Raw genomic sequence first — 27,239 nt, forward strand, 5'->3', positions numbered from 1 at the left:
ATGGCGACTGGTGGAGACCCAGAGGAGGAGCAGGTGGTTCCAAGCGAGGAGGATGAAGCCGATGTGAAAGCCATACAGGCCCGCTACCTCCGGAGTCCCTCCCCTAGCCAGTAAGTAGGCTATCCTGAGCGTCATACCACAGCCGCTGCTCAGCATGACCCTGGGTTCGGCTCTCCATGCTGGCAAACTCACAGCGTTGTGGCATGGTGAGGGCCAGACATTGGTGTCTCCAGGATTTGTGGTACCGTGGTCTGGCGGGGTGGGGGTGGGGCGAAGACAAGCACACAGGGAAGGACCAAAGGCTTCTGGGAGGTGCTGCGGCTGGCCTGGACCTGGGAGTGGGGAATTTGGCAGGTCCACCTACAGGGTGTGCTTGATTCACCAGGACTGGGTGAGCGCTGAGACGCCAGAAAGTGTAAGAGGAGAGATGAAGGAGGAAAGAGACCCATGGACCTGGCCCGGGTGCTCAAATAATTTTGCATCCACAATGGAGCTGTTGCTTTCCAAGGGATAGAAACACCCTGGGGCAAGTGGCAGGATGCCAGTGCGGGAGATAGACATCTAGAAGCGCCCTCTGCCCTCTGTGATGAGTCATTTTTGTCCCATTAAGAGCACTGATGATTTAGGCTGATGTGGGTTGACAAATTCATGTGACTCTTTAAGAAAACACAGGGGACTAAAGAAATGCCATTGGGCTGTCGAGATGACTCACTGGGTAAAGGCACTTGCCGCCAAGGCTGGCCACCTGGGTTGGATCCCCCACAGTCCACACAGTAGAAGGATGGAGCTGACCCCTGCAAGTTGTCCTCTGACCCCCACATAGGGTCCATAGCATATGTACCCTTCTCCCAACACACACAGAAATAAACAAGTGTAATTTTAAAAATGAAAGAAAAAGAATCCGGGCGTGATGGCACACGTCTTTAATCCTGGCATTTGGGAGGCAGAGGCAGTCTCCGGGTTCGAGGCTAGCCTGGTAGATAGAGCTAGATCTAGGACAGCCAGAGCTACACAGAGAAACCCCGTCTTTAAATAAGAGGAAAGAAAGAAAAAAGAAATGCTAAAACAACAGCGTATGTGACTGTTTTCTTCTGCCATGATTGAGACGTGCCTTCTGAGCGTAGCTCTGTCAGCAAATGGTGTGAAGAGTCCCTAAGTTCTTGTCTCCCTGTCAATCAAAAGAGAAGCCCAACTGCAGTATGTCAGGGAACTCTGACCTTTCTCCATTCTTCACCCGACACTCGGGACTGAACCAGAATTGTTAATCCCACCGGCGGCGAATAAGACCACTCCCACAATTTAAAGCCAAGTTTGAAGCAAGCTTTGATTTAATAACTGGCCAGGTTGATGGAGTCTCTGGCCAGGTCCATCTCTGGCTTCCCAGAAAAATGGCCCTGAGTCACAGTTTGCCACGGCTTAAGTGTTTCCCATCAGGTCGAATCATGGGCAAGCATACATCCTGATGCATTTCCAGCCAGTGAACCTCCCGCCCACATGTGATCAAGCACATCCGGTGCAGATGGGTCAAACAAACTTGTTCAGGGGAGTGAAAACATGTGGCTTGTGATATCCCATAAGCAATAGCCACCAGCATTTCAGGAACTATCTGTCCTCGGGCAAGAGGCTTGCTGATCAGGGACATGTTTGTTTCATGGATCTCTTGGGCATAGTAATTAAAACTTACAATGTAACTTTGGCTCACACAGAACTTGTTGGGCATGGCCTCTATCCTGAGCTGTACCCCTAGCTTTTGGAACCTTGACTTCTAAGTAATCCTTCTTGACCCCAGTTTGCCTGAGTTCTCCTGGAGTCTCCCTCACTGGCTTCTGCTCAGTGTTCAAAGTTCCCTGTTGGAGAAAGATAGGTCATCAAGGTGAGCTAAGAGCTTTGGGGTGGTCCTAGCCCCATGAGCTCATCACACATGGGTCAGGCATTCAGTCCAGAAAGGGCTTGGAGACTTCAAGTTCAGCCTTATGTAATAGCACTGTTTGCACCTAGAAAAAGCTATCCGAGTTAGAGATTTAAGATGTAGTTGTATTCATCCACACTTCCTGTCTCAGTCAGGGTTTCTATTGCTGTGAAGAGACACCATGACCGTGGCAACTCTTATAAAGGAAAAACATTTAATTGTGGCTTGCTTACAGTTTCATTAGTCATTACATTAGTCCATTGTCATAATGACTGGGAGCATGGCAGCATGCAGGCAGACACCGTGCTGGAGAAGTAGCTGAGATCTTGATCCGTAGGCAGCAAGAAGAGAGAGATACTGGGCCTGGTTTGGGCTTTTGAAACCTCAAAGCCCACCCCCAGTGACGCACTTCCTCCAACAAGGCCACACCTCCTAATGTCTCTCAAGTAGTGCCACTCCCTGATGACCAAGCATTCAAACATATGAATCTATGGTGGCCACTCTTATTCAAGCCACCACACTTCCCTAAGGCAAAGGTAGTTTTGTGTCTGCTTGGGATGTGGAAGTCCTGTGCTTTCCAGTCCATTCTTATTCAAGCCACCACACTTCCCTAAGGCAAAGGTAGCTTTGTGTCTGCTTAGGGTGTGGAAGTCCTGTGCATTCCAGTGATGCTTCTGGTAGACCAAATAGAGGTGCCCTTCTCATTCTGATAAGCACCAAGACAGGTGCCTGAGCAAATAGACAGGAACTGAGGTGCTACTGTCCTCTGGGTCCACTAAGTAAAACATGGCTTTTATGGTCACTGTGCTCAGCAGTACGTGGTAAAGGGTGTAAAACAGAAGCGTTTCCCACGGTGCTGTTCAGAGCCCACCAGCTGGAACTCAGCAAGGCCCTACTTGCTTGCAAAGGATGATAGGTCCTGGGTTCATGAGCCCAGGGAGAAGAGGAAGTAAATTTGTCTGTACGCAGCAGTCCCAGCCACATACCCCTTCCAGGAGTCTACCCACATCACCTTTGTGCCCACACAGAACTCTCTGACTGTCTCAAGCCTGAATGCAGCACCCCATAGTCTCTCCAGGATGATGGGTAGGAAAGCCTTCATCCTAGGAAAGGGGAGAAGATGTGGCTGTCTTGTTCCTGGCGAACATGGTTATTCCAGAAGTGAAGAAATATGTTCTAACCGGGACATGCCTCCTAAGAGGAATTTTTCCCTGCCACTCCCCTGGGCCTCTCTCTGACTCGCTCCACAGCAGGGCTCTGTGTCCTCTCTTTGTTCATTGTCTTCCACTGCAACACGTGAACTGGGTGGGAAAGCGAGACTTCCTTGAAGGCTGAATGGCTTTTGCAAATTATGTCTTGCACATGAAAAATTGGAGCATATGCCACCCCAAAGTTCACACGTTGTTTGAAAATAGGATCCCGTCAAAAACTCCGTAGACTGTGATCTGTGTGCCCCGGACAGCTCCATTTCAATCCTCATTTGTGTCTTCCTTCCTTGTCTCAACCTGATGACGATTATCTTGAATGATTACCTGATACTGTACATTTGGGTAGGAAGTCTGGAACATGTTGTAGTTTCTAGTGTGACTGTTAGAAAGTGCTGCCAAAGAATCCATAACTAGTATGTAGCTAACCAGGGCCAATGGAGAATTTATTAAGGCAACTTCACGTAGTTAAAAAGGAGGTTTATTTTGGGGGGCAACTTACAGCTAGTAAAGGGATAGGTTACAGGATCCAGGAGAGGTGAGGTGCAGTCCAGCTGAGTTCTCTGGAGAACTCTGCTCGGTCTACCATCCAGCATCCAGGATCACCAGGAACCAAGAAAGCCAGCACATCTGAATCTTGGGTCTTAAGGGCTCCCGTCTCGGCCCTGCCTCAGGAGCTGGTCATAGTGACCGTTACCAGAAGCCTCACTGGGGGTAGTACTCCCAGGTCAAAGCTGGAACAGCTACCCACTACACAGGGCAAAACGAAAGGGTCAAATATAAACAGCAAGAAAGGAAGAAAGAAAAATATGGAAGAGGGGAATAAAACATACAGAAAAGGTGCAGTAGGTAAGAAGGAAAAGCAGAATGTGGGTTTAAAAGGAAATGAATACATAATTGCATTAAATTTGAATAGATCAAATATTCCAATTAAAAGAGCAAAATTATCAGACTCCCTTTTTTTTTTCAAAGCCCGTGTGCTGTTTGTGACAAGGATATACAAAGGCTAGCAAGAGAAATCTTATATTTTACTGATTGCTCACAGCTTCAGAAATCAGTGACATAAAAAAAAATGAATCGTGTTGATAATTAGGCACCTGGAAGGGCACAGTGGAGTGAGCTTGCCTTTGGTCTGGGATGTCTGAAGCCTGAGCTGGAAGTATTGGAAGATTAGGATGACTTTAAGGCAAAGGGTACCTCAACAGCTGGGGCCGGGTGTCATAAGGATGTCTCACGATCATCATTTTATGCGGTGACTAACTGGGCTAGTGTTCAGAACTCCAGAGTTTATCTTTCTCTGCAATTTCTCCATGTGGGCCATTCTGGCTGCTAAAACTGGGCTGCAAAATCCCAAGAATTGTGTTCCAAAGAACAAGACAGAGTGTGTGAGTTTTTTTATACCTAGACCACAAGACACACATCTCTTCTGCTATACTTTACACACCTGCACACACACATACACACACACACACACACACACTCCACAGAGTTTCAAAGGGAAACAATAAAGACTCAACACTCAATCAAAAGAGTTTTATGGTTGCGTTATGAAAAGAAAAACTAGGAGAGGAAATACTGTGGTCATCTCCGGACGATAAATCCAGCTGCCACAAAGATAGACACAAACAGAAAACAAACCAGTGAAGCCCCTTGATTCCAGACAAGGCAGAGTTTAAGATACGGATGCTAGAGAAAAAGAAGGAAACGCCATAGTGATTGAAGGTTCAATTCACCAGGAAAACATAGTCATTTTAAATACCTATGACCTAACAACGTAGCCTCGAAATATATAAAGCAAGAGCAAAAACAAAACAAAGGTCCAAGCATGAGGGGTGGCTCAGCAGTTAAGAGCACTGGCTGTTCTAGAGGACCCAGGTTCAATTCCCAGTACCCACATGGCAGCTCACAACAGTCTGTAACAGTCCCAAGGGACACAACATGCTCTTCTGGCCTCTGTGGGCACTACACACATCTGGTACACATACATATATACATATACATAAAATGAATTAATAAAAAACTGACAGAAGAGAAAAAATTAATTTTCACAATTTTAATCAAATATTTTTAAACCTATGTTATTAAATGATAGAATGAGATAAATAAATCACGAAGAATACAGATATATTCAAACAAATTAACCTAGTTGGCATTTATAGAACATATATGTGTATGTATGTGCATGTGTGTGTATGTGCATGTGTGTCTGTGTGCCCAGCAACTTCAGGATTTTCACTCTCATCATGGGCATATAGAATATATACTAAAATAGGTCAATTAGTGGGCTAGGCATGGACCAACAAATTTCTCTGATCATAGTTAAATTATGGTAAAAAAAAAATCAGTAAAAAACCCAAAACAAATTTAAACCACAGTTTACTACTACATCATGCTCACCAGCATATCTTATATTCTTGGTTGTGAGCTTAGCCTTTAATGGCTGAGCCATCTCCCCAGCCCTCACCGGCATATCTAAAATGAAAGGCTGCTGTTGGGGATGTTAAAGAGGGTGTGAATGAATCGGAACTCCCCCACACTGCTGGTGAGGGCGTGAACTGGCAGAACCCTCAGGAGCTTTTACACTCCGTCCACTGAAGTTCAGTGTGTCAGCTCTCCTTGGACACAGCGGGCTCATTCTCAATGCATCCGAACAAAAACAAGAAAAAATGTGCACCAGAATATGTACTCAAACATGACAAGCCATCCAGTCGATGCTAGGCTGGATAAGTGAAGTCGGTGGTACACAGATGCTGCCCTGGAGAACGTGTGTTTTATTAACTGTCTCCTGGTGTGGTTCGGCTTCTCCGATTATTGGCTGACAAGGCAAATAGCAAGAGCACACAGAGGTGAGGGGAGCCACTGGGATGGGAGCGGGGAGGAAGAGCCGCACTTTTGTATCAAGTCAGCCTACCATGAGACGCAAGCACCTGCTGATACTGAGATTGCACTTGCGTGGGACCCCTAGCCCTGAAGCAGCCAGTCCCCCTTCCCAGGTAAAACTAGCATGAGGCAGAAATACAAGTGGACTAAGCTGAGCATCCTTCAGACTCGGTCCAGCATCCACAGCCGATTTCCTCTGGTTCTCAGTGATTGCTGCTGAATCCCGCTGGTTTTGATGCCCCTCTTGGTTTGTGTCTACTCCATATGACTTCCTGCAAGCAGGTCTCCAATCAGCTACCGTTTTCAGACGTCTTCAAGGAAAGCACTCGGATGATGGCATGCCATGGGTTACATTGTCGTGCCATGTCATCACAAAGTCTGAAGTGTGAGCTATTACTGTGTTTGACTATAAGCACAGGCGTTTGAGCTGGCAATCCCACTGCATTGCACAGACTGAAGCTGAAAGCCAACCCCGATGAATGCATTCAGTGTGTGTGTTAGTGTTGGTGTTTGGTGGTGGTGGTGGTGGTGGTGTGTGCATGATCATGTATGGGGATAAATGTGCACCTCATCTAAAGGCCAGAGGTCAATCTCTGGTGTCATTTCCCTATGCTCCACACACTTTGTTATTGAGACAGGCTCTCTCACTGGCTTACCCACTAGGCTCTGCTGGCTGCAGTGTGAGCTCCAGAGATTCTCCTGCTTATTCTTCCCAGTACTCATGTTATAAACATGTGTACAGTGCCGGGCCTTCTACACAAGTTCTGGGGATCAACTCAGGTCCTCATGCTTACACAATAGGCACCCCACTAATTGAAAAGACAACTCCCGACTAGGAGAAAACATCTACAAGTTACATGTCTAACGATGTATTTATAGCTAGAATATAGTTCTTTACACCTGTAAAATTCAAGAAATATATTTTTAACTCTCAAAATTCAACTTAAAACAGACAAGACATTCGAAAATGTTTCCCCAAACATGATATACATATCACCCACAAGCATGTGAAAATGATGCTCAAAACCCCTTAGTCATTGGAGAAATTGGAACTAAGCCCATAATGAATTACCATTACAGATCTAGTAGAGTATCTGAAATGAAAAACACTAGCCACCCCAGCTGTTCATGAGGATGCAGCAACTGGAACAATCTTAGGCTGGAAATACAGAGTGCAGTGATTTCACAAACCATCATTTGTTTCAAAATTGCATGTATTCCTGCCTAAAGACCTGGACCTGTATGGTCCAGCCGTTCTAGATATGAAATGAGACATGAAAGCTGAGCTTCATGTAAAGAACTGTACACAGATGCTCATGGCAGCTTTTTCATAAGAACTCAGAAGTTAGAAACAGCCTAAAAATCTATTGACAAGTGAATGAATAACCACATTGTGGTGCCCTCATAACGAGAATACTATACGGCACCAAGAAGGCACGAAGTATTAACTCAGACAACATGTGGATGGATCTCAAAGTGAAAACAGTAGGACAAAAATGAGTGCACACCCTATGACTCCATTCTTAGAAAATTCTAGAAGTTTGAACTCATCTCTCTTGGCAGAGAGCAGCTCAGGGATTCCCTGGAGAGCACAGGGCAGGGTGGGGTAAGGTGGAGGGCTTACACAGGACCGATGCAGCAGTTTGGAAGGGTTGGTAAGTGGAACTCTAGTGCTCCCAAATGGAGACACATGCCAAACTCACCACACCAATATGTACATCTTAAATGTGTGCAATTTGTACATAAATCCTATTGCAAATACATCTATTTTTTTTAAGCCACGGGAGCAGGGAGGACCCATTGTAGTAGGCAGGATAGCACCATGGGAAGAACTTGGATGTTGTTGGGACCAAAACTCAGGTCAGATCTGCTCTTCAGCGTCTTAGCCACGAGAATGTGCTATACGAATAACAATCAGGAATAGTTTTTCTCAGTGATTGAGGCGAGACAATACAGCATATATGAACACATTTGAGATATTTGATAAACAGTGGTCTAGTTCACTTTTCTTCCAAAGAAAGCCCTTTCAGTTGTTCACAATATTAATAGATTTTTCTTGCAGGAAACTTACACGCACTCCAGTGGGGAGATCACATTTGTCTGACTCTGCTGTAAGCAAATGCTGTGTTCTCATCAGCAGAGCGTTGCTTCTGGCTCTGGATCCCCATCCTGAACGGTTCTCCCTGAGACTCGGTCCCTCTTGCTTTACTGCTCTAGCTCAATGTTTGATTCTTTCTAAAATATATAAACCAAGTTAGCAAATACCTCGCCAGCAGACTCTTCGTGGTATGTTTGTCAAGATAGGGTCTTCCTATGTGGCCCAGACCGGCTTCCAGTTTGCTGTTCTCCTGTGTCAGCTTCCCAAAGGCTGAGATTACAGGAATGCATCACTATGCCCAACTGAATAGTTCTTGTACTTGTTTCCTAGGGTTGTGAGCAAATTACGGCAATATGTATGGCTGAAAAGTCATAAATGTACTGTCTTGTAGTTTAGGAGGCCAGAAGTATAAAACCAAGGTCACTGGGACTTGCTCCCTTTGAGACTTTAGAGAGACACCTCCCTTGTCTCCTAGCTTTGGTTGGCTGTGACCATTTCTTGCCTCGTGGTAGCATTAATTCCAATTTCTACCCCCTCTTTGTCTCCTCTTATAAGGACACTGGCCATTAGTTTTGAGTATCTTCCTAATCTAGGGTGATTTCATCTAATTACATCACCATGATCCTTTATTTTTTTTTAAAAAAAACAAAAGCATTTGCAGGCTCTGGGGGATACACCTTGGTAGGATAGGACACCCTCAACCCACGACAGCCCTAGATCCCACCCTAGCAGACAAAACTTTCCTATAAGACAAGCACAGTGCTTTGTACAACTTCAGTGCATGCTCCAAATGGCCCCTATCAACACAGCAATTGTAACTGTGTCCTGATGTGCAGTGTGCTTGGGGTCCTGGCAGGAAGTCTACACATTTTAAGCCTCATCTGAATCTCATCCTGGGACCTAAGAATATGATGAAAGGATGTAGACAATGGACCGGCCCGGAAACCTCCATTTCTAACTGAGCTGGACACTCACATCAGACGCCTTAGGTTTCAAGCCAGCCCCTGGCAGCCACACTCTCCGGGGGAAAGCCTGCAGTTAGAGTCATCTGTCTTCCAGGCAGAAATTTTTTCTTAAGAATTTATGAGTTAACTGTGCAATGTAAACCCCTTTCCAGTGTAGTAGCTTGTTGAGGGCATCTTCCTCACCCACAATCTCCATTTCACCTCCTAGCTACCTGAAGAAATCGGGGTGTACATGGACCTCTGCACACCTCTCCCCTATCAGCGCTTAACTGGCATTGTCCACCAAGGCCAAATCAAAAGGGGCACCCCCCCCCGAGACTCCACCCCAATTTCATCTGCAAGAGACTCATTGGCTGAAGATGAGTAGCTGCAGGCAGGTCTGGTGGGAACATCACAGCTCCATTCTGTCACTAGGCTACCCGGCCATTGGTTTAGTGCATTGGCTTTCAAACTTCGTTGTTTATAATCTGCAGTAGAACAAACCATTTATATCACAACTCAGAGCATATGCTCTATACATATACATTTTTTTTTCCCAAACTACCCTTATCCTCACATCGAACGGTGGTTCCCTCACTCCCTACCTCTGTCCTTCCGTTTTCCCTTCCATTTTCCCTTTCCCAGACACGGGGCATAACCCCCTACATTGATTCCGTGATGCACAAATGGGTCACAGTCTGCAATTTTGAAAAACACAGGTTTAAAGAAAGCTGCAGCGTCTCTCGGTCTCGGCTAGGAAGTCCATCAAATTCCCCTTTATTGTTGTCTTTCAATTCGCCCTCAAGGCTTTCTTAGCCGCGGCTTTCCTGATCCTCTGATGAGGTATGTATCGATCCTAGATCCTCTTTTTTTCTGCCTGTCCTTCTGGAACAGTCAGCCTTGCTGCTTTCTAATCAGGGTGTGCATGTCGCCTCACTCCATCTCAGGAATACTGGTTGAGGCACAGATGTGGTCATAAATCAAAACCTCAAGGCTGCCATCTCACTGACCCCGCAAATATCAACAGGGCCACCGCTCAGGCCTCTCTCTCTCTCTCTCTCTCTCTCTCTCTCTCTCTCTCTCTCTCTCCTTTCTTCTTTTCCTACAATCCCGATTCTCTGCAGAATGCAAGGTCTTCTTCCGTTTTACACACCCCTCATTATTAGACTTCATAACCCCTATCTGCGGCAGAACAGTCTTAGGACTATTAGGTTCATATTTCCTCACGGTGGCGGACTCAGAAAAATATTGGTGTCCGAATCCCACACTCCACACTAAATAATGCCAAGCAACCAAGGAGAGACGTATTGGGGCTAGGGAGGAAATCTGCTTTTGCCTTCCTTGTTTCCCTGTTATGAAGCTGACAACCATCTCCAAAGTGGCAATCCTCCTGGTACCTGACCCATTAGCCAAGTTCAATCTTTAAATCCAGGAGCAGGAATAACTCTCAGCCATTCCTGTTTTTAAATTTTAATTTCAAATCTTCCTTCAGCGTCTCAGAGTTTAGGTACATTTAGGACAGATCCTCAATTCCTACATCAGTCACTTGAAACCAAGCCTGAAAACTGGCTGCAGTGGCACATGCCTGTAATCCCGGAACCCAAGAGGAGGAGGCGGAAGAAGTCTGAGAGTCTGAAGCTAACTTACGCTATCCAGAGAGTTCAAGCCAGCCTGAGATACACAGCGAGAACAGGTGTCAAAAAACAAACAGACGAAAGCACCAGTCCTCACAATCTGAAGGGACCATAGTGGATGGGAAATGGCGTGATCAAGATAGATGAAACCAGACCAGGATCACCAACACCACATGCTGAGCTCCTTGTGGGGCATCTTTCCACATCAGACAAGTGAGGGCGCATCTTGTGAATTTCAGGGGGTGTCAGATTACAGATGTGAGAAAGCCCCAAAGAGGGTGCAGAGCCCTGGAGGCCCACAGTGGAATAAAGACAGACAACCCTGTGGGAGAAATGAGGGGCTGTTCAAAAAAGACCCCTTTGTAATCCTCACAGTGGTGCCAAAGTCCTCACCATGGGCTTGTTTTGGTTCACTCCAAATATTAATTTACATAGGGCTGACCCTTAGCAAGTAAAATGATTAATATTTTATTAATACCAGTATAAATAATGTTATTGATAAATAATTAATAAAACTCCCTGTATAAATAAAATATTGTTGACATGGAAATATGACTCATACCATTATAAAAATTTTAATACTGGCTGTGATTTTGTGAAATGGATGTGAAAACCAAGACTGCCCTAAGCCCTGGGCTCAGCATGACCACAGATCTAGTATAGAGGCTGGGGTTGCCCTGCTCCCATGTTGGCAATATTTTGTTGTTACTTCACACCCACAACACATGTGGGTGTGTCAATGACTTCGATTTGATTCAACACTGTTGAGGAATGCCTTAGTATGTGCCCAAACTCACCTCTTAGTCCTTGGAATCACACTTTTCATTATTTAATTGTGCTTAACAAAATTTAAGAACTTAGACAATAATTTTATTTTACTTTAATCCCTTTCAAGCCAAGACTCTGGATAGGACTAAATAAATCATCTGTTTCTTGAGATATCAGTTAGAATGGGTGGAGGATCCACCACTGAGGGGCTTGGTGTGGGCTGGGAAACTCAGCAGGGCCCTTGGGTAGTCAGACTCCATATGTGGTGTTCTGTGACTTTTTCTAGGGAGACATGAACAAGTATCTACTTACCCCAGATAAGAAACCAGTAATAAACCAAAATAAAGATACCACTAAAGTCCAACTTGGTGGATTAGTGAGTTTATTGGGGTTCCTTACGGGAGCATTATATAAGAGGTTACTTATAGGATTAGCTGTATCACCAAAAAGTCCACCTCCATATGGATGACACCTTGTGAAAGATATACCCCTGGAGCAGCTCTACTGTTGGTCAAGACAACATACAGACTGCTCCTCCATCATAGGCCAAGGAACAGAGGGCACTAGACCAGAACCTGAGAGGGGTACAACCTTCAAGGCCTACCTCTAGTGACCTATTTCTATCAGGTAGTTCCCGAAAGTTCCGTGACCTTCCAAAACAACATCACCAACTAGGATCCAACTGTCTAAACATGTGAGCCTCTGGGGGAACATTTAGTGTTACACAGTAACTCTGAAACCATATATATTTGAAGATGCACTTTCTGTTCATGAGGAGTACTTGAGGGTAAAATAGGAATGATCTCAATGACCAGTTGCTACTGGAAAGTCCTTGGGAGCTATGGCTGATAATGCCACAGTGTGCTCTTCCTTGGGCTGCATAGGCAGATCTGCCCACACTCGGGGTAGAGCTACAGGCTACTGTTTTCTTTTAGCAAGGCATTTTCGCTTACCTAGCTGACACCGAGTACACTAGTCTCCCAAGGTTATACTCTGGTGTCACGGGTACTTACGGGAGAGTTTTTCTGGCAGTCAACTCAATTTCATTCCCTTCTAGCTTATCTGAAATTCACTCCATTCAATTCAGCTAGATTCTGCTCAGCTCAACTTTACTCAGCTCAAATCCATCCCTCTATGCATATTCTCACAAGCATTTTCTAAAGTACTTTCCTATGGCCACTATTGGGCCTGGGAGCCCGGGTGGGATTGCCTTCTCTGATGGACTCATCTCACTATTCCAACCTTAATGGTATCAGTGGCATTGGTCAGAGCACAAGACTGGACCTTGAGGAGTACCGCCCTGACGGCATCTTCGCTCTGCCATTTGGACAATATTCTCAAGCTCTGATCACCTTTCTTCACCCATAAAACAAGAGTAACAGTTCACTCCACCTGGTGGGACATTGGTCAGGGTTATATTCCCAGAGGGTACTCAGAAATGCTATCTGTTAAACCTCCTCACTTTTTAAATCACTCTGTTTCTAAAGGTAAGACCAGATGAGTGAGGAAACCCAGTGTTCACTCATACCTGGAAAACCCCTCCATGAGAGAGGAGTTCACTACTGAACTTTACAGGATCCTAATCTTTGCTCTGCCCTAATTCTCCATGCTCCTTGGTGCTCCTCATGCCTCCTTTGAATTTCTTTTGAGAAATAGCTTTGATATTTACCCATGTTACTGTATTGATTCCTTGGACTCAGCCTGACCCGTGATCCTTTGGCTCAGAATCAGGAAGGACCTGTGACTCAAGCGCATCGGTGGCATTTCACGTCACCTTCATTGTCCACCCATCTCTGTACGAGCAAGGAGAAGGTACTGGGGATGGAGGGAACAGCCTGTCCAGCCCACCATTCCTGCAGACCCCTGTAGAGGCACATTTGGTGACATTCTCAATAGTACAGACGGCAGAAGGGGTAGAACATTAGCACATGTAAGAGAGTAAGGCTTTAGGGTCAGCTCTCCAGCCATAACTCCTCTTTCTACAACCCAGACTACCACATCATTCCATGGCAACCCAGAATCAGAGGTGTAACTCAAATTCCTCGGGTACCCAAGCTGTAGAATACACATCACACAGTCCTCAAAACATAGTGCGGGCCTCCCTTTTATCCCTCATCGTTTACCACACATAGCTAAAATCAGAACAGGGTTTCTACTGTTGGAACGCCTTCATGCGCACGGCGCTGAGCTTAGCCCACATATACCTTTTCTCTTAGGTACTCAGTGGTCTCAGATGCAGAAACTGAAAGCATTTTCATGGAGCCTATCCATCTCTCCTCGGCTGTGGCTGCCAAACAGATCATCAAAGAAGGTAAGAAACTGACATCTGAGTGGGCACAGGGAGGGCCTGGTAGCATCTGAAGACTCTGGCAGGAGGCCCGATGGAAGGGGCCGACATGCTTGTCCAGTGCTGCCCATCATGTTGAGGAGAGCAGATCTGACAGGAGCAGGTCTGCCAAATTCACCTCAATAACTTGGATGGGGCAAGTGGAGATAATCCCATACTATGTGAATGGTTCTCTAGTTCATAGTCACGGAGGGAGGCAGCTCCACTGTGATCCCAGAACTGTCCATTCTGGGTTTTTTGTTAACTTCAAGGGCTGTGAGTAGGGGTGACAGTGGAGGGCTTGTAATAGACAGAAACCTAAAAGCCCAAGAAATTGATAGGAATAAGCAATACCCAGAGAGTTCTGTTCAAAGAGATGTTTACATTTAGATCTGTATCCATTCTGCTTAAGGGTAAGTCTTCAAACTACCTTTAAAAGCTGATAAAGTGGGACCAGTGAAATGGCTCGGTGGATAAGGGTACTCGCCATGAAGGATGGTGGCCCGAATTTGATCCTCTAATCTCACACAGTGGAAGGAAAGAACCAATTCTTTGACATCCACCTGTACACCTTGGTGTGTGTGCCCTCCAACACACACAATCTTAAAAGAAGTAGTGATTTTAAAATTTTAAATTGGTAAGGTAGGTTGGCATGAGGAAAATTAGGGGGATATAGGATAGGTAGTGATGTTCATATTTATACTCAAATTTTGAGCCAGACAACATACTACATTTCACTCAAGGATATCGCTCCTGGTTGAAATGTTATGGGGTTTTGGTTTGTTTTGTTGCCCTAGGAAGTTTGGGCCAATCCTCTTTCATGATTTTACTCTTTCCAATTCTCCTACAACCTCTCTCGGTGGTCTGCCTCACTTCTGATGGGGTTGGTAAGACCAAGGCATCATTACTAGTGACAGAGGGCTCAGGCAGCTGGAATCTGAACTTACGTAGAATTTGAGTTTTCTGACATCTTGTCAGAAAGGCTCTGGGTCCTGGCTTGAGACAGGCTCAAGAGATCACACTACCCACCCTCCTGGAATCTAGGAGGTAAGAACTGTAGGCAGATGAGGTCCGCGGGCAGATAAGAACTGCGGGCACTAGGGCTTTAATGCAGGGAAACAAACAGTGAATGAGACAAATAAGCAAGTTAAATGTTTCTCAGAAGGTAGTCTCTCACAATTGACTCATCAAAGTTTAACATTTCCGCGGAGTGTTGGCATTCCAGATGTGATAGGGTGGACTATGTTAACATCATTCATTCATTCATTTAGTAAATACATATGACCATCCACACTGTACTGGGCACTGTGGGAGTTAAAGGCACGAAGCAGACATACTTCAAGTACCCAAACACCAGGTCTAAAATGTTATCAGCCAGCTCTACAGACAAAGAAGTGAATGGCAGAAGCCAGTTTGAGTTCCCCTCCCCGATACCCACTTGCAGTGAATCCTGAGCACAAGTCTAGACCAATACCATGGTCCTCCTGAGTCCTAAGTAAATCCTTCCTGGCAGATCCTCCTGGTGTTCCATCTGTGCCAAGGTCCCAGTAGCTAGCTGGCCCAGACTCTCTCAAAGGGTGGGGAAAGCTATGACGTTCCTAACTCTTCGATACAAATGCCACATGTCCCCTCTAGAACTCAAGCCTCGGGGTCTTAGATCAGACACCGAGTGTCCAGGCATGCTGGAGTCTGCTGAGCAGCTGCTGGTGGAAGACCTGTACAACCGTGTCAGGGAGAAGATGGATGACAAAAGCCTGTTCAACACCCCCTGCGTGCTGGACCTGCAGCGGGCCCTGATCCAGGACCGGCAAGAGGCCCCTCGGAATGAGGTGGATGAGGTCTGGCCCAATGTCTTCATAGCTGAGAAGTGAGTGTGTTCATGGGGAGACCTGGCCCCCCATTCTTCTCCTCTGGGTAATCCCTGAGATGAAATTCCTCTAGCTCACCAAAGGCCTCCGTGGTTCCTTCCATCAAATGGCGCCTGCCTGGTCACTTACCCAGGCCTGACAGTGGAGAACATTTTCCTATCACCCTGCACACAGAGATCCCCAGACAAAATGACCACGTTCTCCTCCTTCCCATCAGCGCTCTCTAGCACAGCCTTGCCCTTCCAGGTAGCTTCCTGACACAGGTGTTTGCCAACTCCATCATCTCCACCATCTCACCACATCCTAATAACCAGAAAAGAGGACGTCAGGAATCACTGACAGTGCCCATGTGCACACGTGTTTAACAAACTATGAGAATGTATGCAATAAGTAAAAGAATAGTGTATGTGTACAGTATGAGGCTGGTTAGGGTGTGTGTGTGTGTGTGCGCGCGCGTGTGCGTGCGCGCGCGTGCATATTCTCATAAACCTCAGATTAGAAAGAAACGTGATAGAATGTTAAAAAGTACCCTGAGAGGCATTTTTATTTTCTTCTTTGGGTTTCTTTTGAAATATCCAGGTCCCCTCGATGTTGTTTTTATAATCAGAAAACTCAGTTTTAAGTTAATCAGTGGTTTCTGGAGTAAACACAAAAACAGCTCTCATGGTCCATCTCTTCAAGGTCTTGTCAGTGTGTAATTGGTACCAGTAGGCTAATTTGTGAAACTAACTTTTGCTGATTCATTGGCTACTTAATGAGATATCTTCCTGATGCAATTACCCAAGAGCCAGAATTGAAGGACAGAGGTTAGGGCCCCGAAGCAGCCAGTGTGGAGAGAGCTTTGGACACCGGGTCTTGTACTCCATCATGGAGTGATCCATTGCCCAGAAACTGATTCCCAGATCATCAAGTCCTAAGTGACCTTTAACTAGATGTGCAGGTCCAGAAGCATTTATTCCGTGGTCACAGACATCTCCAGATGTCCCCAGCTAAAGGCCTCTGTGGTTCTTTGAGCAAAGCTGTCCTCAGGGGCTCTTCAAATTGAGCTCCACTTACTCAGTTACAGAAGAAAGAACCCTGAATACTAGTCTTGTTTGGTCTTTTTCTCCTTTCAAGCCTTGAGTAAAAGCTCTTGAATTCGTTTTTATAATCTTCAAACAGGAACAAAACTGCCCTTTCTACTTCTTCAGTTTATGATAGGGACAAAATAAAATGATGTGTGTGAGGGGATCTGGAAGAACACAGCATGTGATGCCAGAGTACAAGACTTCTAATTTTACTTATTTACTATTTAAAAAAACATTTTGTATGCATGCTTTGCCTGCATGAACATCTATGCATGCCTGAGGCCAGAAGAGGGATCTCCTGGGATTGGAGTTACAGGTGGTTATGAGCCACCACATGGGTGCTGGGAATAGACCCCTGGTCCTCTGGAAGAGCAGCCAGTGCTCTTTATCACTGAACCATCTCTCCGGGCCCCTAATTTTTCTTTTTATGCCATCTTTATGCTTTGATGCGTGTACATTTCCAATGAATATTGGTCTTCTCCTTGGCCGGTGACCTGTCTCTTCTCTGTCTTGCTGTAGCCTAAAGCATTGGCCTCTCTTTATTAAAGCGATAGCAGTGAGCCCCAGACTGCAAGGGGCAGAGGAGGGAGCACTATCCCAGCTACGTGCTCCCCATCAGCCTGGTAATTATACACCGGTTCTGACTCCTGGCAACCACGCCCTGCCTCTCTCCCCAGGAGCGTGGCTGTGAACAAGGGCCGGCTCAAGAGGCTGGGCATCACCCACATCCTGAACGCTGCACACGGCACCGGCGTTTACACGGGCTCTGAATTCTACACCGGCCTGGAGATCCAGTACCTGGGAGTGGAGGTGGATGACTTCCCAGAGGTGGACATCTCCCAGCATTTCCGGAAGGCGGCCGAGTTCCTTGACGAAGCATTGCTGACCTACAGAGGTGAGGGGGTCCTGCAGGTTCCCGGCTGCGGGAAATCCTCCAGCGGAGAGGCCAGAAGGGGGAATGGTGTGAAAACCTCCTGATTGCCTGGAGGAAATCTGTCTTTGTGTGGTGGCTTTCTCTGAGAAAGGAAAGAAGGCTCAGTTTGTCCGGTGGGCAATTATTAAGGGTCAGACATGTGGTGAGTACTGTTCTCACGCTGTCATGAGGTGTAGCAGATATTACAGTAGGCATCGAAGGAAAGGAAAATTAGAGAAGGAAGGAGGGGAGGGGAGGGGAAGGGGAGAGAAGCAAGGAGGGAAGGGGGAGAGGAGGGATAGAAGGGGGGAAGAGAGGGATAGAAGGGAGGAGGGAAGGGGGGCGGGGAGGTGGCCATGGCAAATGCAAGGCAGACTAACTAGGATGATGCACTGGAGGGGCAGGCTAGCTTCCTGAGGGTGCTGGAGACCTCACTAAGGACAGGACCTTTAAGCTTCACGGGATGAGGAGCTAGCCTGGAGGAGGGTAGAAGGGCGTTCTTGGCTAAGGGAGCTGCTAGTGTAAAAGCCCCAAGTTTGATGTGTTCAGGAATCAAAAGACTGGGCTGGGTTAGCACAGTGCATGAGGGCTGCATGTCAGGGACGGCACAATGGGGAAGTGAGAGTGCCCACAGGATGAGAGGGCTTTGAGGTGATTGATGGCCTAGACGCCACTCCCTCTGCCTTGGAGAATGGTCAAGTAGGAGGGGATGGAGCAGGGCCCGGCTGCTGTGTGAGGCATTGTGAGAATAAACCAGAGTCAGTAGGAGTGCCCAGGGTCCTGCACACTTCTCCAGGACAGGTTCGTGTCCCTGCAAGGACAACAGCCTGACAGTAAAAGTGCAGGATTTGCTGTCCGGAGGCCTGGCCTGGAGTCCGTGATTAGTTAGCTTTATGCATGGACTATTTTCCTTGCCCAGGAAGCATAGTGTCCTTGTATTTAACTAATGCTAATGCTGCTGTAAGGAATAAAAATTTAGAAACAAGCTTATGTGTCACACTGCCTGACCCATGACGAATGTCACCATCATAAGAAATAATACTATTAGGGATTCCTGGAAATGGCATTGGCTGTCACCACCCATCACCAGGATTGGTAGCTCCTAATGGAAAATACCCACCCACACAGAATATGTGTATGTGTGTAAATTTTATTATACACACACACACACACACACACACACACACACACACACACGCAGAGAGAGAGAGAGAGAGAGAGAGAGAGAGAGAGAGAGAGAGAGAGAGAGAGAGAGAGTTCTCTTTTATTTTTTCTTTTGATTTTTTTTTTAAACCCTAGGATTTTTGTGTTTGTTTTAGAGACAATGTCTCACTCTGTAGTCTGGGCTGTATTATAACTCATTATGTAACCCAGGCTGGCCTTCAACTTGAGGTAATCCTCCTGCCTCGACCTCTTAAGTGCCAGGATTACAGCCATGAGCTACCTATCTATCCAGCTTAAACTTACTTTTAAAAATGCAGGCCTTTTCATCTACGTGGAGTTGAGTGCATCAGTCAATGTCTGTTGCAAGGAGGCTTTGCTCCTTTGCTCCCCTCAGTCAGGAGCCAGCTTCCTGTCAGAAAGAGCTGGAAAGCAAACAGGGCAGGGGCTGTGCAGCAGGTGACCATCACAGCAGGAGAGCATGGATGCCATAGCAAGCAGGGAGCTTTGGCAGAACTTAGAGCCACAGCTAGAGCAGGCCTGTGAAGGAAGAGGATGCTGCCCAGGAAGTTTCCTACCTTTGGCCTATGGAGGGCACACACCTAGCTTCTCGGATTCATGCACCAATGCAAAGCTGAGCATTAACGCCACTTAGGCCCGTGGTTCTCAGCCTTCCTATCGCTGTGACCCTTTAATACAGTTTCTCATGTTGTGGTGACCCCAACCATAAAAATTATTTCGTTGCTACTTCATGACTGTAATTTTGCTATGGTTATGAATTATGTAAATATCTGATAGGCAGGATATCTGATATGCAACCTTTATATGGGTTGTGACCTACAGACTGAAAACTGTTGGCTTAGGCTAAACCTTTGGGAAGCCTGGTCCCCACCTTGCCAGGGCCTCTCCTGTCCCCATTCTGGCATTGAACCAACCACCTCCTGCGGGTACAGGCAGCAGGACTGTGCAGAGGTGGTGGCTGCCACCTTAAGGTAGGTCCTACTCGGAGGCAGAGAAGTAAGTATCAGAATTCCCCCAGACTTTCTTTCCTTTACTCTAGGATGGGTTGGAGGAAGAAACACCAGCATTCATCACAGTGACCCCATGATGGGGTGTTGCTCTTTACATTTTACACACTGAGAAGTTGAGACTCCTAGACAGGTTCTCTGGCTTTGCCTCTGTGTGATAATAAAATTCCCTCTGCCCAAGGTAGTGATAAATGTGTGTAATCCCAACACACAAGAAGCTGAGGATGAAGGATTGTCTTGACTTCTAAGCCAACCTCAACTCTCAAGTATCAAGCCAGGCATCATTACATACCAAGACCTTGTCTCAAAAAATAGTAAATACAATGCATACATACAGGGGTTGAGGGGCTGGTGGATTTTGCTAGCAAGTGTAAAACCAGCTCCAGTTCCTCAGAAAAGCACTGTGCTGAAGCCAAGCCGCCAAGAGATACAGGAAAGAATTTCAAAACAGGACCCCAACATGGCTGGCTGGAGACACTAGACATTGTCAGGACTCCTGGTTTCTGTGTTCTTTCTCCCTCTCTGTCAGACAGGAAGGCTGCCATTAGCTAGTCATCTGCCTCAGTCCCATTTCCAAATTCCCTGGAGAGCTGGTCTAACAGACTCTGGTCCTTTGTCTACCTACTGTGAGTTCCATCAACAGCAGCAATTGGATGGCTTCTGGGCAAGCACTTGTTTCTTTGGGGTGTGGGGAGGTATGTTCTGAAGAAAGGGGGAATTATGGGTTGGGACGATACAGGGCAAATCCACAATTTAAAAAAGCACTGTGAGGGGTAGAGAGGGTGCAGACACCGTCGTACTGAAGCCTTGCGCCGTCTCCAGGAGCACTCTTTAATCTTGGAAGCCGGGCTCTTATCCAGATGGTCCTTCCACCCACCAATCAGCCCAGTGGCTAAACAAAGTGATGACTGTGTACATTGGGCCACCTTCCTGGAGCCATTTTATCGATAGAAAGTTTTCATCCTGTCAGCGTGGCAGGGACAGAGGCACAGCTCCACGCTGTTACCCGGGTTACATCAACCCGAGGTGTTCCCTTAATCTTCTGGCGCTCTCCACTGAGGTAAAACCAGATCCTTGACAAAAAAAAGGATTTCAGGATGAGCCGTCATGAAGCAGACTTGGTGTTTATTAAAAGACATTTTTTAAAAAAACACATTTCAAACCAGGGGTTGATAGAAAGAGGGGAGCGTAAGAAGGCAGTGGGGCACCCCCCAGAGCACGGGCACTGGCCGCTCTGATGGAGTGGCCCTTGGCTGCCTTTACAATAGCCAGGCGCACTGTTCTGGTCGGGTTCTGAAGCTATTATCTTTAAAGGGTTGCTAACCTAAATGAGATCACAGGGCGGTTCCTGAAGGGCACGCGGCAGGATTGCAGTTGATAAGGTAAAACTCGAGATCCCAGGGATGCCGAAAGTTAAGTGTCTGCAATATAAACAAAGTGAACAGACCCCCAGAAAATGTCTGGGAGAGGGATGACACCAATTCAAGGTCATATACATTCAGCTTTTCAACCTAGGTCATGGCTATTTTAACATACAGTGTCCACAGATGAAAGGGATGTTGTCGTTATGTGGGTAACCTTCGCAGCACAGCTAACGGTGCTGGAACTCTTGATCTCCACTGGCGGGAGGCTTCAACGAGGGCTCGTCTCCATTCCCGTGGCCCCATAATTTCCCCCATCTTTCTACCTTGCTTCAACAGCATAGAATATGCTATAATACTCCATTATAGAGGGTGCTCCCTGGAGTTGTGCTCAGCGCTTCTTCCCTGGTGCTCTGGATTGAACCCAGGTCCTCTCAAATGCTAGGCAAGCTCTATCCCGAGTGCTCCCTTTGCCTGGGCCTTGCACTTAACAGAGAAAAGAGAAAAATCCTGTTCTTGCTATGGATGAAGCGAGCAGAAGCCCCAAAGCCCATCTCAACACCCCCCCCCATCTCCTTGTCCTTCAGACTGCTTCCCTGAGGTTCTGCAGGGGAACCCCCAGAGACAAGAACACAGCATAGGAAGACTTGCCCTACTCCAAACCTGCTTGCTTTATACCAGAATGAGTCTAAACAGGATCTGATGCCCTTATGAGAAAGACTAAGCAGTAATGTCCTGAAAGCGACCTGGCCTGTCAAGGGATGAGTGTGGGATCTTGATACTAACAGCAGGAGGTTGTGACCTGGCCGCATGGTTAAGAAAAGGCCCTCAGTGAGGCACAGGTGTGGTAGGAAGGGCTAAAATGGGAAACAGAGGCCTTTATGATTTTGACTCTGCTCAGTTACCTCCCTCTAGTGGCTGCTGACTCCTGGCAAGAGCAGCACTGCAAGGCCCTGGGTCCCTTCCAGTCTCAGTCTCTGACCTCCACTGTGACAAAGACATGGCCTTACTGGCACAAAGATATAATAATAAAAGAGTCATCCCCTATTCATATTATCAGATAGGACTCCTGCCGAGTTAGCAAACATCTCCAAAGGCTGTTGGCAAATAGATTGATGACAGCCAGGAAGAAGGTCTCCGGGGGTCTCAGGCTGCATTTTAAACAGCCATTAGAACGAAGGTACTGACAGAGTGTCTGTCACATTTATGAAAGATGCAAAGCACAGGGGAGGCCAGGGGACAACATGTCTGCTGAATGGTACAGTTGAGCCTTTCGGAAGCTTCTGGAGGCTGGAAGGACAGACTGCATAGACCAAAAGATTCAGTAGGGATTTGTAATGTTATCTTTATGCTTCAAACATGGAGGCATGGCTTAGTAGCAGGTGGACTTCGTTTTATAAATTTCAGTTGATAGAGAAGAATTTAAGACCGTTGTTTGACCTGTCTGTCCATACTGCAAACAACGCTTTAGATGGTTTGAGTGTCCCCTCCTAGGGTTTCCTGACCCGAAAGTTAATCCCAGTTTTTTTGAGATAATAAGAGGGTGGGAACTTGATCCAACTGTAGTGTTTGGAGATGCAGCCTTTATGAGATGATGAAGGTTAGATAAGGTCATGAGGGTGGAGCCCTCATGATTCAATCCTGTTAGCTTTTAAAGAGGCAGAGATGAGGACGGATGGACGGACAGACACACACACACACACACACACACACACACACACACACACAGACACTCACACTTCCTGTCCTTTACTCTGTGGTGCTCTACACTGCCTCAGGCCCCACCAGCACGAAGGCTGTCATTAGATACAGCCTCTAGACCATGCACCTTCAGTCATAAGCAAAAAGTAAACTTACTTTCTTTATAGAGCAACCTGCCTTGGGTATTTTATTCTAATAGTAAAAGGTGCTTAGTACAGATGGCATGAGTGGAGGCTAGGTGTCCAAACACGTGACACGGGAACCTACCTACTCTATGTGAGTTGTCCTGTCCTGAAAACAAACTCCTCGTAAAAAAATAATAATAATAAAACCGGTAAGATCAATGTTTTGATTTAATGTTTGGAGGGGAATGTCTACAGTCAAGAGGGGAATGCCTAAAAGACTCAGATTAGCCAGGAAGAAACCAAATACGATCATGACCTTTGTGAAGGCCTTTGTACAAAAGGTCTGGTCCATACAAAAGCTCTTCTTGTTGATTCCAGAACGTCAGTGTAGAAACACTGGATGCCTATTGCTGTGCATTACACTTTACCCTGATGTATGAAAGAATTCTCCAAAAGTGAGATGGTCCACTGTGGAGGGAGGAGTGTGCATCTGTGGATCTGTGAGCCAATGAGTCCCATGGCTGTCAGCATCCTGCAGAGGCCAGATAGTGGGCATGACATCCAGCGTGTGCTGTAAAGAGCAGTTTCCAGTTTTTGTCCCTGTCCTCTGCCTCCTAACTTCCTTAACTTTCCCCCTCTTGGATGAGGAAGAGTTTGGGGAGAGAAAGTAGAAATGGACCCCAGTGCTTCAGATGTGACAATAATGGGGACAAGTGCCTGTATGACTGGGGCATGAACACCAGAGTCAAAGCAAACATGCAAAGCTCAACAGATCAAAATAACCCACCAGAAAAACAGCCCAAGGGGGCTGAGCAATCATGTCATTGTCTCTTGTGCTCATTTTATTTTTAGGGAAAGTTCTGGTCAGCAGCGAGATGGGGATCAGCAGGTCAGCCGTGCTGGTGGTGGCCTACCTGATGATCTTCCACAGCATGGCCATCCTGGAGGCCTTGATGACCGTGCGCAGAAAGCGGGCCATCTATCCCAACGACGGCTTCCTGAAACAGCTGCGGGCGCTCAATGAGAAACTGATGGAGGAGAGGGAAGAGGAGTACGGGGAGGAGGAGGAGGCGGAGGAGGATGCCGGGAGCACCCTGGGCGCTAGAGTGAATTCACTGATGGTGGAAGAAGAAGATGATGTCACCAGCCACCTGAGTGGCTCCTCCTTGGGGAAGGTCAGCCAGGTCTCTAAGCCAGTCACCCTCATTGATGAAGAGGAAGAGGAGAAGCTGTATGAGGAGTGGAGGAAGGGGCAGGGCCTCCCCAAGGGCCAGGCTGCTCAGGGTAGAGAGGGCAGTTGCTCTGCCTCCCCTGCCCAAGATGGGGATGACGGTGAGGATGGGGATGTGGAAAGGATAATCCAGGAGTGGCAGAGCCGAAATGAGAGGTACCAAGCCAAAGGCCACCGTCAGTGGAGTCGGGAGGAAGAGGAGGAGGAGGAAGAAGAGAGCTCCTATGCCAGCAGAAGGCGCAGGCACACCCTGAGCGAGAGCAGCGTCTCAGAGAGTGTGAGCAGCCATGACATCCGGATCTTGAAGCAGCAACTGGAGAAGAGCGGCCAACGCCGCCGCAGCGGAAGACGCTGCTCCGACTCTGAGTCCACAGAGAGCACCTGGGACATGTGGAACGAGAGGTTGCTAGAGATTGAGAAGGAGGCTGCCCGGAAGTACCACTCCAAGAGCAAGAGGGAGGAGATGGATGCGGACTCAGAGGCAGGGGGCAGGGTCCGAGAGGATGACGAGGAGAGTGTGTTGTCCGAGGCCAGCTCCTTCTACAACTTCTGCAGCAGGAACAAGGACAAGCTCACTGCCCTGGAAAGGTGGAAGGTTAAGAGAATCCAATTTGGATTTCACAAGAAAGACTCAGAGGTGGGAGACGGAAGCAGTGAGCACGGCACCGAAGAGGCAGCCGGAGAGAAGAACCTCTCTGATGTCAACCTGACAGCTTACCAGGCCTGGAAGCTGAAGCATCAGAAAAAGGTGGGCAGTGAGAACAAGGAGGAGGTGGTGGAGATGAGCAAGGGAGAGGATGTCGCCTTGGCCAAGAAGAGGCAGCGGAGACTGGAGTTACTGGAGAGAAGCAGGCAGACCCTGGAAGAGAGCCAGTCCATGGGGAGCTGGGAGGCAGACAGTTCAGCCAGCAGGAGCATCCCCCTGTCTGCATTCTGGTCAGCAGCCCCCTCCGTCAGTGCAGATGGGGACACGGCGTCAGTACTCAGCACCCAGAGCCACCGCCCTCACCTGCCTCAGCCTGCAAGCAACATGCCCACCACACCCCTGCCTAACCTGCCAGTGGGGCCTGGAGACACCATTTCCATTGCCAGCATCCAAAACTGGATTGCCAACGTGGTCAATGAAACCCTCGCCCAGAAGCAAAATGAAATGCTCCTGTTGTCCCGCTCTCCCTCTGTTGCAAGCGTGAAGGCAGCACCGGCAGCCAGCTGCCTGGGGGATGACCAGGTCTCCACGCTCAGCTCCTCCCTGAGTGGCTGCTTACTGCCTCAGAGCCAGGTGAGACCCAGCTCTGACGCGCAGTCTGTGCTGTCCTCCACCAGCTCACGGGCCTCCAGGGCTGAAGGCAGTGGGAGCACAGTGAGGGGGACCAGCAAGCCCATCTACAGTCTCTTTGCTGACAACGTGGACCTGAAGGAGCTCGGCCGGAAGGAGAGAGAGATGCAGTTGGAGCTGCAGGAGAAGATGTCCGAGTATAAAATGGAGAAGCTGGCCTCAGACAACAAGCGCAGCTCTCTCTTCAAGAAGAAGAAGGCCAAGGACGATGAGGACAGCGGCGTGGGTGACAGAGACGAGGACACAGACAGTGCCATCGGAAGTTTCCGGTATTCCTCTCGCAGTAACTCCCAGAAGCCTGAGACAGACACTTCCTCCTCCCTGGCCATCTCTGATCACTATAGAAATGGCCACAGAGCGGGCAACGAGATGGATAGCAATATTAATACGTGGCTCAGAGGCCTCGGGACGGAAGAAAAGTCCCCTCCCCAAAGTGATTGGTCTGAAAGCTCCAGGGGGAGGTACACCAGGTCTTCCCTGCTCCGGGAAACTGAATCTAAATCTTGCAGTTACAAGTTCTCTAAATCCCGGTCAGAGGAACAGGACACCTCCTTCCACGAGGCAGACGGCAACACTGTGAGAAACACCTCACGCTTCTCATCTTCCACCACCAAAGAGGGCAGAGAGATGCACAAGTTCTCCAGGTCCACATTCAGCGAGACTGCAAGCTCCCGCGAGGAGAGCCCGGAACCCTATTTCTTCCGCCGGACCCCTGAGCCCTCTGATGGGGAAGAGTCCCCAGGGCCGAGGCGCCCGAACTGGACCAGGCCCAGGGACTGGGAAGATGTGGAAGAGTCATCTAAGTCAGACTTCGCTGAGTTTGGGGCCAAGAGGAAATTTACCCAGAGCTTCACGAGGTCGGAAGAGGAGGGAGAGAAGGAGAGGACAGAACGCGGTGAGGAAGGGACGTTTGCATCTGGGCGCCGGTCCCAGTACCGGAGAAGCACAAACCAGCAAGAGGAGGAAGAAATGGACGACGAAGCGGTCATCGCTGCTTGGAGACGGCGGCAAGAAGAAACCAGAACTAAGCTGCAGAGGAGGAGGGAGGACTGAGCTGAGTGAGGCCCACACTGGAGACGTTGGGAACACAGGAAGAAGTCATTCAACTTAACACGAGGCTTGGGAACACCTTACCACTGCCTGCCAAGGGTTAAGCAAGTGGACAGGATCTTCCAGACACGCAGAAATGCAAGTGTCCAAGAAGAAAGGGCCTGGGCGTACAGTCGCAAGGAGAAGGGAGCGCCTTCCATGTAAGGCCCAAATTCTGGACCAGCTGGCACTTTCTGCCACCCAAGTCCCTCTAAGCCTTGGTGCTTCCCTTCTGCATTTGATAGTGACCATTGCAGAGCGGAGACCTGAGTCCGGAAAAGCCACCGAGGAAGACCGTGCATGCAGAGCGTGGTTCTATTTGCAGAGGTTATGTAATGAGACCCAGGGAAGCTACTCCGTAGCAGGTCTGACCCCTCCGTGCAATGCTCCGCAGTGGTGGTTTCTTTTCAGTGTTCTGGATCTGCATTAAATTGGTATGTTGTCAAATAGTTCTTTGTTCTGGTCGTTTCTAACTCTGGTTGTTAGGGGAACCTCACTTGAAAAGACACAACTGGGTTTTCACGAGCCAGTCACACCTGTGTGCTGCTGTGTTCCACGAACGCTGTGTCTTCAAACAACGCCAGGGTCATCTCAT

At 47.7% G+C, this 27,239-nt stretch overlaps 1 protein-coding gene across 1 annotated transcript; it reads left to right on the plus strand.

Annotated features, from left to right (window-relative positions):
• Positions 1 to 26,923, plus strand: Styxl2 (serine/threonine/tyrosine interacting like 2). The gene is made up of 5 exons (XM_059280728.1): positions 1 to 110; positions 13,655 to 13,749; positions 15,400 to 15,631; positions 17,377 to 17,594; positions 23,841 to 26,923. Exons 1-5 carry the CDS (start codon positions 1 to 3, stop codon positions 26,606 to 26,608), a joined length of 3,423 nt encoding a protein of 1,140 aa, XP_059136711.1. The 3' UTR covers positions 26,609 to 26,923.
• Positions 26,924 to 27,239: the final 316 nt, after the last annotated feature.

Source organism: Peromyscus eremicus, chromosome 15 (assembly GCF_949786415.1).
Source record: "Peromyscus eremicus chromosome 15, PerEre_H2_v1, whole genome shotgun sequence".
NCBI lineage: Eukaryota > Metazoa > Chordata > Mammalia > Rodentia > Cricetidae > Peromyscus > Peromyscus eremicus.

Bases quoted from the DNA above. Each gene is read 5' to 3' on its own strand.
- Styxl2 (XM_059280728.1), top strand. From the start codon at position 1: ATGGCGACTGGTGGAGACCCAGAGGAGGAGCAGGTGGTTCCAAGCGAG. The intron at 111-13,654 runs GTAAGTAGGCTA...CTTTTCTCTTAG, and splicing joins CGGAGTCCCTCCCCTAGCCA to GTACTCAGTGGTCTCAGATG. The intron at 15,632-17,376 runs GTGAGTGTGTTC...CTCTCTCCCCAG, and splicing joins AATGTCTTCATAGCTGAGAA to GAGCGTGGCTGTGAACAAGG.